Source organism: Cynara cardunculus, unplaced genomic scaffold (assembly GCF_001531365.2).
Source record: "Cynara cardunculus var. scolymus isolate 2C unplaced genomic scaffold, CcrdV1 Un_Scaffold_4114, whole genome shotgun sequence".
Lineage (NCBI taxonomy): Eukaryota > Viridiplantae > Streptophyta > Magnoliopsida > Asterales > Asteraceae > Cynara > Cynara cardunculus.
In genome coordinates, this window is record NW_020201753.1 from 37602 (window position 1) to 49293 (window position 11692).

The following is an 11692-nucleotide window of genomic DNA, read 5'->3' on the forward strand; positions in this document are numbered from 1 at the left end:
GTTAAGAGAATGATTAAGATACGTACATGATTTTCAATCCAAGGACCACTAACGTGAAAGAAAAGTTAGAAAATGAAAGCTACATATTGAGGAAAAATCAAACAAATTTGTCACATTAGTAATATCTTATACGTAGATATCCTACATGGACAGTTACATGATATGAAAAAGTGATGACTTGTGTCATGTCATTGTCATTCAAATTAATAGGTTACTCATAGTTATAATATGTAAAAGAAAATTCAAAGAAACAATTTAAAATTACAATAATGTTTGCCAATCAAACATATGGTCAAACATGACAATATTGCATTCCAATTCTTTTAAAGTCAAATTCATTCAACATATTTCATTCTATCCAAAAATATTTTGCAAACCAAACGCCACCTTCATGTTTCCGGTGTGGATTCGTCCCAATCGAATGTTCTCAATCTCAAAATTGAATATTAGTTGATTCACTTAAAATTGCCCGAAATATTGAAATTTTAATTTTCAATAGATTAAAACTAGACCCGTAAGAGATGAGTATGATATATTAAAGCTTAGGGTAACAAATGACAAGACTAAAAGCCAAAGGGCCTGTCTTGCCATTCGTTCAAAAGGAATAGCATAACTACAGAGCCAACAATTTGCCCTCTTCTCTCGAACTGTGACTTTGGATACGTGAAAGACAACAGAAATGATCCGATAATCACCCAAATAAATACATCAAATCCTTCACAGTCAAATCCACTTCAAAGCTCTGAAAGTATTTACTAATAACACGACGTGTAGCAGCTGTAATCTGAGATCGAAATTCTAGGGTTCTTCAACCTCTAAATCATCGATTGGAGGTAAGTTTTACAAATTTAAGCTTTGATTCACTTCATATTATTGTTTAGTATGTTGATATGAGTCGAATAGTTGGGATTTGGGGACGAGGATAAAAAGCTATTTAGGTTGCTATCGAACTCAAGAACAACGGATTACAATTACAAAATCATGATGTAGAAATTAATAAAGAGAAGTTATGGAAATCGATCAAAAAAAACCAACCTGGATCGAGCTTTAGTATGCACGATATTCGACAATGAATTTACTCACAGTTTTGGTTGAGTTGGTGGAACTAAATCAGTATATGTGGTTAAGGATCGACTGCTAACACATTAGGATACTACGTTAGCAGCTACTTAAACAAAAAACAATGGAATTTGAAGGTACGGTGGTTGTTCATGGCGGTTATAGTAATGAGAAGGCGTTCGGGTGAAAGAGGCGAGTACCAGATCCGGATATTTGGATCGGGGTTCCATCTAATTTTTTCAAGTAAAGTAAACGATGTTCTGTCTAAATTCCGACTAAATTTTTCGACCGAAATTTCCGTCAAAAATATATGTTGTCAATACCCAATATTCTAGTAGTAAAAGACATTATATGACACAGAGTAAGGGGCCGTTTATCAAACACTTACCCGATAAGCGTTTATCGGTAAATTTAACATTATTATTTACTTACCGGATAAGATTTTAGTCCACCAAAATGGTATCGTATGCAACAATTTACCCGGTAAGCGCTTACCGCGGTAAGAATGTCGCCTTCACTTACCGGGTAAGACTCTTGGTCCTTGTCTCGCTCTTACCGGGTAAGATTCTTGATCCTTACCATATTCATCCGGTAAGATAAAATGACTTGGTAGTCACTTACCCGAGTAAGCGTTTGGTAAACGGCCCCTAACTTCCCCCTTCTTGTTTGGCAAGTCGCAAGTCTAATAACGGAAGGGAAGTGCGCACAATTTCAGTGTAAATTTGTAATCAATTCAGTTTGACTCAAGTCTCTATTCGTCGGAAATTATTTATGTCGTAAAGTTGTCCCAAAACTTCCGTCGTAAATTCGTCGAGAACCCCTGGAATTTATTTTATTTTCAAAGGGTTTCTTTTGTTTACCGAAAAATATATTGTCTAAAATGTTTTGAATTCCGTCGAAAATGGTCATCGTTTTGAAAAAGTGTATGATGAACCATGTTTATATTCGACATTCCCTTTACAATTTGATCTTTGATATCATTTAATGTATTTAATTTTTTAATTAAAATATTATTTATTTTCATATCGTTTCACATCGATTGAGGTTTTTGATTTGATACCAACATATTATTACTATAATAATCAATAAATCATTTGATTTACAAAACAATTTTTCTTTAAAAAAACTGATTTTTTACATGGAAACTTAAAAGTTTATTGAAAAGTCAAGAAAATATTGTGAGTGATATATACTCCAATCCGATGTAATCATCTTATCTACAACTACAAGCGAGAGATATAGATTCATGGACGGAGCCGTCAATGTGGAATTCTTGGGTTGAAATTGATGTTACAATATTCCTATTCAAATTAAGATTTGGATTTTTGTTGGAAAATAATGACTGCTTTTAGTTCATACGTTTTTGGAGGTGATCATAATGCTCCAATGCTTTTGGTTCATACTATATGTTTTTTGGAAGTGATCATAAGACAAACCAACAATTCCTACCTAAAATTGATTTTAGAAGTCGTGTACTAGGGCAATCAATAATACATCATATCTTGATTTTAAATTTAAATTTAATTTGTTTTAGAAGTATATAATATTTATATACAACAAATGCAACAAATAAAGTCACACACCCTTTTTACATTTGATAAAGTTTAAACCCCTGACCTCCTACAAGGCTAAAGGCTCAAATGTCGCTAGACCAAATGCCTTTGTGGTTAAATTTTATATTATCTTGTTTTAAATTGTGCTAAATTATAATCCTGATGAATATATGAAACTTGATTGAATTCATTCACCTAACCCCAACACTCAGTAACTCGTTCATGCCTCTATGGTCCATCGCATCTCCTCAATGGCCACCTACATTAGACTATTAATGAATTAGTTTATTATATAAAAATTATTTGAGTGCTTGTATAGGTAGAGATAAGTGGTACCACACATATCAACATGTTATGTGAATGTTTGATAGTCTTTGTGAATCTAAATTTAACTGATAAAAATATCAATTTAAATAATTTGTAACTTCAACTTTAACGATGTTGGTACAAAACCATACTAAGATGTATCAACAAAGAAAATTGGTATCAAGTATATTTGGTTGGTATATGTTATAAAATTTTACGCATAAATTATAATTAGTTGGTACATGGTATTTAAAAAAATATATGGACCATACCTTGTTCACCCCTCAAAATTTCTTCATATTTGAAGAAATTTGCAAAACTATTTGAGAGGAAAGAATGTGTACTAATTGTTTTTCTTTTTTTTTTGCTTATTTGTTCATTTTCTAACCAATATTCGAGTTGAATATAAATTTTTACTTTTGTCTATCTATTTTGAAAAAATTGTAAAAAACCTTGTCGGAGATGATGTAAGGACCTTAATTACAAGGCTAACCCAACGATTATCTTCAGTTAATTTTCTCAATTTACATATATATGTTCACAATTACTGAACATATATACGAATGAGTTATATAGAGATGTAAATAGATTGAAAATATGTGTATATGAAGAGCATACGTGATAATGTAATTGTCTAATGTATATATTAATAGAAATTCAACAATCATATTAAATCCATAAAATAAAAGAAATTCGGGTTCATCGAGTTGAGTTGAGTTTAAATAATAGTAACTCAATATCAACCCAATACTTATGATTTGAAACTTTTACAACTCGATTAGACATTGTGTTGCTTCTGATTGAGTTATTTTGCGTTGGGTTGGATTGGATTGATCGGATTTTTAAGTACCCCTATCCACAGTTAACAAAATTTACTACCTTGCCTCGCATTTCTGTACTTTAAAACCTTGATTATAGACTGATCAACATGCCAAATTATTATTAGTTAATAGCTTTCAAATGGATTTAAAAAGTTTGATCTTATACATATATAGCATTGGTATGTATATAATAAATTATTTGATGTACATAACAATTTTTTCACATGGAAACTTGGAAGTTTGTTGAAAAGTCATGAAAATATTAAGAGTGATACACACTCCAATATGATGCTATCAATTCAACTCTACAAGCATATAGCATGGTTGAGAATGAAATACAGTTTGATTAGAATTGACCATTGACTAAATGAGTTACAATTATTTTGCAATATTCCTAAAACAAAGAGAAATTTGAAAGTTTTGTTGGAAAAATGTTTTTTTCTTTTCGTATGCTTGGAAGTGATTAATGCATTTACATTATCTTATCTCTCTAAAAGATAAAAGTTGTGGTTGTCAATCAATGAAGTAGACTTATGCATAACGAGAATTGACTATTATGACTTATATTAAGCTGTAGAGTTAACACTATAATTTATTATCTTATCTTATAATTTACTCTTTTTTGAAATAAAATGTTTGATTTTAGGGGTTGTTTACCTAAATATTTACCCGGTAAGCGCTTATCGATAAGAGTTAACACTATAATTTATTATCGGGTAAGTTGAATATTGTGGTCCCGCACAAGTTGCAATTATCATTGTGTTAGCAAGATTGTTTCTTCTATATAAAGGCCAACCCAAAAGGAGAAAGTAAGTCTTATTGTGAGTGTGTCTAAAAAGCCATCATTCTTAATTAGTGTAGCAGCTAAAATGGAGTGTTGGTGTGTGAGTAAGCTTAAATCATGGTTGTTGATATTGATAACGATTCTTATTCTCATGGTTTGTCGAATAGATGGTGGTTGTATAGAAGAGGAGAGAAAGGTGCTGCTAGAAATCAAAACTTCCCTTATTGATTCAAACTTTCTCGATTTGAACGGATTTCTCTTGAGTTGGGTTGATGATGGCAGTATCGGTGGCGAGTGTTGTGATTGGGAGAGGGTCACGTGCAACACAACCACTGGACATGTAACAAACCTGACTTTGAGAAACATGGTGGGGCTTCCAGAGCAATTTTATGAAGACTGCAAGAGTATTTGGCCATTAAATGTTTCTGTGTTTCTTAATTTTAAAGAGTTAACAAGTCTCAATTTGTCATGGAATTGCCTTGATAACAATATTGTGAACACAGGTAATATGAGTTACCATATTTGCTTGATATGGAATTATTAAAATTGATATCATATACATGTTTGACCATGAATTACGAGCACATTGACTCTATTCATATTCATGAACATCACAGTGATGCAATATGGTGCTTGTAAGTTGACCAAGTAGAATATGTTGACTCTATTATTAGCTATTTATTTTTAAAGTTACCGTCCTTGATATCACGTTACAGGACTTGGAAGGTTGTCGAGTTTGAGGAAGCTAGAGACACTGGATCTTAGCCATAATAGCATTGGAAATGAGACCTTTCACTTATTGGGTGCTCTGACTTCACTCAGAGTTTTGAATCTTGGTTACAATAAGTTGGAAGGATACTTGCCTACCCTTGGCATGTCTTTGGTCCTTCTTAATTAATATTTGCAATAACTTGCATGTTCTAATTATATGTTTAAAATACATGTATTTTGAACAAATTGCAGCTTTGGAAAACTTGGAGATATTAGATCTTTCTAGAAACTATGATATGAAAGGTAATGAATATGATGTTAAACTCATTCAAGAGGCATTGCTCCTCTCGGATTTGAATGCAATCTCTTCTCTTTACACACAAATACTCTTTCATTCCCAATTATTTTTTTGGTCTTCCATTAAATGCAAATTTGACATTTTTTTCTTTTCTCATTTTTTATGAATAATCAGTTTAAAAAATATAAAAAATAATCAGTTGAATATGTTAATTTTTGATTTGAATATGCATTTATAAATGTTTCGTTGGTATTACAGGCTTCGAGCAAGTTTCTTTATTGAAGAAGTTGAAAATTCTAAATCTTCGGGGGAATAATTTCAATGAAAGCCTTATAACATCTTTAAGTGCTCTTCCAATCCTTAAATCCCTAGATCTCGGTTACAATTGGCTAAGATTGTCATTTCCAGCTGAAGATACGATCTATTACTCTATTGATTATTTAACTTCTCACATTTTTGTCTCCTCTCGAATTAACTTAATAGGCTTTATCTTGTTTTTAGTTCATCCGATCAGAAGGATACTTCTGTTTTTGCCCGCTGGTTGTGCCTTCTGTGTCCGCTCTGTGTGGCTTGACAAGTACCTACTGCCTCATCGCAAAAGTGACAACCCTGGTCCCTTGGGCAGGGACTCTAGCTCTGTGGGTCTTTGGATATGGTGGAGGAGCAGCAACAGTGACTTCTTATAGAGGAATGGCAACTGGAATGTGCAGAAGTGACGGATCAACCACATTCACAGCTACCACCTCTTCTTCTTCTTCTTGTGCTCTGGTTGAAGGAGCAACCATGTCCATTGCGTACTCTGTCAAGTCGCCTTCTCTTTAACAGTTTAGCACAAGTAGACTGGTCCATCCGTCGCTTGGGCCTCTGGTCCTCTGCTCGGGACATTGACTTGATCGTCTCCTCAATGACTTTGAGGAGTTCGTCGACTGCAACTCCAACCTTTCGCATTTCTTCGTCTGAGCGGTAGTTGAATTTGGCAAGTGTATCTTTGATATCCTTCGCTGCTTTTGTGGCTTTGCTATTGAAGTCTACAGTGAAGTCCGCCACCTTCTGTAGAAGTCTGTCACCCAGAGCATTCATTGCGCTTTGTGTGACATAATCTACAGGTACGCTCAAGGGAATGAGGGCCTGGGTGCCATGTGATGTGGACTCCTCAACCCTCTGTATTGATGCAATGACCTATTGTAGTGTCTCTGTATTGTGTGCCGTCAATTCCATGAGTGTATTGATACGAGAAGCATTCGTTATAGACTCAGCTCTTAATACTGCCAAGGATGCTCGTATCTCATCCAGAGCAGGTGTAGAAGGGGACGGCTCTGCACGGGCCATGATGAGTTTTAGCTCTTCCAAGGAGCACCACATAGAGGTGAAAAAGGAATCGATCTCTTCTCTAGTGACATATGTAGGTGGTGTAACTTCTGGCTCAACACATGGGCCAAATTGAGTCCCCGTTCTAGGGACGCCTTCATTCACGACTTAATTGACGTTAGTCGGGGAAGGGCTTCCAGAGGATCCTCGTGGTTCTCCTCGAGGAGAATTTACTACCTCTGTTAAGTCAGGGACAGGACCCAAGGCTGGTTCAGAGCCAGCCAGAGGGCTCTCCATGAGTGGACTAAGGGACCGGTCGAGAGTCTCCAAGCCAAGTGCACCTATTCCTTGCTCTAAACAAGGTTGGGAATCTACACATGCAGAGGAAACAAACTCCTCTGTTTGGGAAAGTGGCGTGATATAGGGAGTCATATCACTTATGTTTTTAAAGGTTACACCATTTTAAGAGGGTGTTCCCTGTGGTGAGGCTTCCCTTTGGCTGATATAACCAGAGGCAGATGCGACCTTTGGTTGGATAGGCTGGCTAGGGTACAAGGTGTGCACCTTTGTTTCAATGACTCCTATGTCTCGACCACTGGAGTCAGATGATTCATTTGCACCGGGAGTTGGGCTGGTAAATTCAGTATGCCTATTTATCCTAGGCTGCTCTGGCTCACCCTTAGGCAAAGCAGTTGCTGCACCTCCTCCCTCTTCTTCTTCCTCTTCTTCTTCTTCCTCTTCTTTCTCACTCTTTTCTTCTTCACTCTCTTCTTCTGTGCTTTCTTCTTCTTCGTTCTCACTTCCCTCACTTGTGTAAGACCTTGCAGCATCGTCGTAGTGTGGTCATCCTCTTGGTTTGGACTAGAGGAATGAGCCAAGGTTTGACGAGCTTCTTCCTCTGCTCTGAGTCTGGCCTCTTCCCTCAGTCGAACGATTTCTTCCTGGCGAGTTTTTTTTGCTCGCTCCTCCTCTGCTCTAGCACGAGCAAGCTCAACCAATCTATTTTGCTCTGCTCGCTCGGCTTCTTCCTTTTTCTTTTTCTCCCTCTCAGCTCTCTTTTTCCTCGCCTCCTCTCTTTTTCTTTCTTTCGCTCTCTCTTGCTCTACTCGCACCCTTTCTTCCTCTGCTCTCATCCTCTCTTCACCTGCTCTCACCGTCTCTCCCTCTGTTTGAGGCCTTGATGTGTCCTTAGTCCTCTCTTCTTCCTCGGCTGTTCCTATGCACAACGGGGTTTAAACACTGGTCCTAGTGTCTCGCGTATACGTCTATACGCTCTTCTAATCTCCTTGGACTTCATATAACACATGAGCCTCTTTGGAATAGGCCTCTCTGCTTCATAACCCTCCTTGTTCACTGTAGGTCTGTATTGAGTGAGCACGTTTACCTTGTGAGTAGGTAGACGACCCACATCAATATTGTTGTCGTCGATAGCTGGTCTTAGAAGAAGACCCAAGAATCGTGGAAATAACAGAGATGGCAACTGTCTTCCTTTGGCCACTTCTTGGCCACGACAGCCTTGAACTCTGTGTAGAGTATCAAGGAGTAGTCGAGAGATAAGTCAAAGAAGATTCCGTAGACGATCTGAAGAACATTTGTTGAGCACATGTTGAGGCTCCCTATCTTCGCTGTCAGTGATTTGTTGACCAATGCGAAAAGTGTGTTCCACATTGGTGGTAGGTATTGACGGCGATACTGTGACGGGTACTGGATGACTTTGTTGTACCCCAAAAACTTCAAGAAGGCCACTATCTCGTCCCCAGAAGGGAGAGGGGCGTACTCAGAAAGCTATAAGTCGGTTTTCATTGGGATTTCAAGAACCTGCGAAAACATGGATCTTGAAATATGAACTGTAACAAATTCTTGTTGGGCAGAGACAAAGAAATCTCCTACGATTCCTCTTTGAGATTCAGTTACGGCACAAGATTGCCAGTATTCTTGGATGTACCTTTCAGGAACAAGGTCATCCGTGTTTGTCAAAGTTGGTTTTAAGAAGTGATTTTGGAGGATATTGATGATGGGATGGTATTTGGTGTCAAAGTTTTCAAGTTGGAGGTGAAGGGCATGGTTATTCGGTTTGATTGGAAGAGGAACTAGGTTTTGACTGGTATCCTCCATAGGTTTGTGGGTTGTGGTACGGGTTTGGGAGTTTCCAGATTATGAGAAGGACATGGTTGCAGTTTTTGGGTTTGGAAGAAGATAAAAAAAAATCTAGGGTTTCAAGAAACAGTTCTTGAATCGAGTAATGAGTTGAAGGAAAGGGTTTTTGGGACTTACTTGACAAACTGGATGAACGTTGAAAGACTGAATGGGATTCCGATCACTGGTTTGGGAGCTTGAAAGCTTAACAATGGTGGTTGAAGGTTGAAGACGACGGAAGTTCTTGAAAATCTTTGTAAGCGTAAAAGATTAATTTGGGGGTAAAATTTGTTTAAATAGAATAAAATAAAAACACTTGAGTGTTCAACGCCCCAAACGTCAGGTAAAAAACTGAACCGATTTTTCACAGCCTGTAGAGGCACGCCACGTGGATTGCTAGCTGCAAGTGGCGCCTTTCACGTTTCAAAAGATAAGCTCACAGGCGGTGACACTTAATGTAGGTGACAACTATTAAAAAATTAAAAAAATAAAACCGTACGCCTTCTTAATAAAATAATATATTTTGATTTTCAAAAGAATTTTACTAAGTGTAAATACTCTGGTTAGTGTGAAATAGAGGTTTTGTAAAAAACCAGAGTATTATATGCAGAAGTAGATAACATACTTTAGGATCTCATACAGAGACTCGTGATTAGACGATACATGTCCTATATAGAAAACTTGCTATGTTTAGAGGCAGAGGCTCTATATAACACATACAGAGGCTCTATCCTATAATCATGAAAAGTTTTGAAGCAGAGGCTCTGTTTGGTACATACAAAGGCTCTGTGTGACATGATCTGGTGCTCCCCCTTGACTTTAGCTCTTCTTATCTGCTCCCCCTTGAACTATGCTTGGATCATTTGTGATAGGACTTGTACAAGCATAAGAACCAAGGTACAGAGGCTCTGTATGTACTATACAGATGCTCTGTATCACAAAACAACTAGGATCAGAGCCAGAGGCTCTGCATGTACTATGCAGAGGCTCTGTCTCATGGATCAATATAAATAACAACATAAACAGAAGCATGCATAAGGGGATGCAGAGGCTCTGGCTTAGTTTGAAAGATTGAGCATACCCAACTTGCTAACCAGAAAATTAAACCTCTTTTCATCAAGAGCTTTTGTAAATATGTCAGCAAGTTGTAAATCTTTACTAACAAAAAACATTTCAATCGTACCTTTCTCTACATGGTCCTTGATGAAATGATATCGAACATCGATGTGCTTTGTTTTTTGGTGTTGCATTGGATTTGCTGTGATTGCGATAACACTTTCTGAGTGACACAGAATCAGAATCTTCTCAAATTCGACGCCATAGTCTTTCAGTTGAGTCTTCATCCATATCACTTGGGAACAGCAGCTGGCTGCAGCTACATACTCTGTTAAACTCCATAACTCATATTGTAAAAAGTAATGAAAAACAATGAGTGATGAAGAACCAGAGGATCGATGAAGATATCAAGGCAGAAACGGCTAAGTCTGGAGTACAACCAGAGGACTGATTGTTGATCTGGGATGTGATGGAAAGAGCATCCTCATCGATCCTCTGGTCATCAATACTTAGAAGATTTTCTAGCAATTCATCCAAGCATGCAATGAAGATACGAAGATAAAGATAAATTCATCATATCTTGAATGACAGCTGGAGATGACAAGTCAACAGCTAGAATTCGAGTTTATCTTTATATTAACGCTTATCCATTTACAAGATAAATCTTATCTGTTAAGAGAAGATTTGCTAGAAAGTAGCATTASATAATTATCTTCTTATTAGCCGATTAGTATAAATAGGTGATAATACCTATTGTAAAAACAGTCGTCGCTTTTACGTTTTTCTATTGAATAAAGTGAATTCATTGGCACTCAAGATTGTTCTTTGAATGTTCATAAATTGTTCTTGAGTGTTCATCATTTTGTTCATTAAAACACTATAATTTGGTTATTCTTAACTTAATTATTAGTGTTATTGAGAGATCTGGGATCAACAATTGGTATCAGAGCCTATTGATTGATTTCCCAATAAAAAACGATCAATCAAAAATCTCTCAAATTTTGATATTCTTTCTCGTCAAAAATTACCTCTTCTTCTTCAACATTCTCAATGACCAACTGGAATTCTGCTTACAACGTTGGCTCCCTCACAAAGCCCCCAACTCTTCAACGAGAGGAATATTTTCAATGGAAAATCAGAATGGTGAATTTTCTGGAAGGAATGGACAGGAATCTCCTGCGATCTATACAGGAGGGTCCCTACATTTCACAAACTCTAGTCTCAAGAGTTTCAGGGACAAACACCACAGCTGAAATTCCAGCCTACTACATGCCCAAAGATGAAAAGAACTGGGATGAAGATGATAAAGAAAAGGTCGAAACTGACAAAAAGGCCAAAAGATTGATAATCATGGCGCTACCCAACGAAATCTTCCAATCCCTCGATACATGTTCCACAGCCAAGGAACTATGGGATGAACTGGCAAGCCAACTGGAAGGAGGAGCAAAAACAAAGAAAAATCGTAGAGCACAATGTCTCAACGAATACACAAATTTCAAAACCCTTCCTGATGAACCGATACAAAAGACTTACGATCGCTTCAACACATTGATAAATCAATGTCGTAGAAACGACATCATCAGAACAAAGGAAGAAAACAATGTTTTATTCCTAAAAAGTCTAGGTGATGAATGGACACAACTATCTATGTCCCTACAAG

General features: G+C 36.9%; 1 protein-coding gene across 2 annotated transcripts; it reads left to right on the top strand.

Moving 5' to 3' along the window:
- Window positions 1-601: 601 nt before the first annotated feature.
- Window positions 602-5553, top strand: LOC112503907 (receptor-like protein 1). 2 transcript variants are annotated; one of them, XR_003068103.1, is made up of 3 exons: window positions 602-833; window positions 4691-5026; window positions 5240-5553. XR_003068103.1 is itself a non-coding variant. In XM_025107881.1 (2 exons), the coding sequence occupies exons 1-2, from the start codon at window positions 4609-4611 to the stop codon at window positions 5419-5421; spliced, it is 600 nt and encodes a 199-aa protein (XP_024963649.1). In that variant the 5' UTR covers window positions 4564-4608; the 3' UTR covers window positions 5422-5553. The 2 variants fall into 2 exon arrangements, 1 of the variants encoding a protein (XP_024963649.1); XM_025107881.1 differs by lacking the exon at window positions 602-833 and having other exon boundaries at window positions 4564-5026.
- Window positions 5554-11692: the final 6139 nt, after the last annotated feature.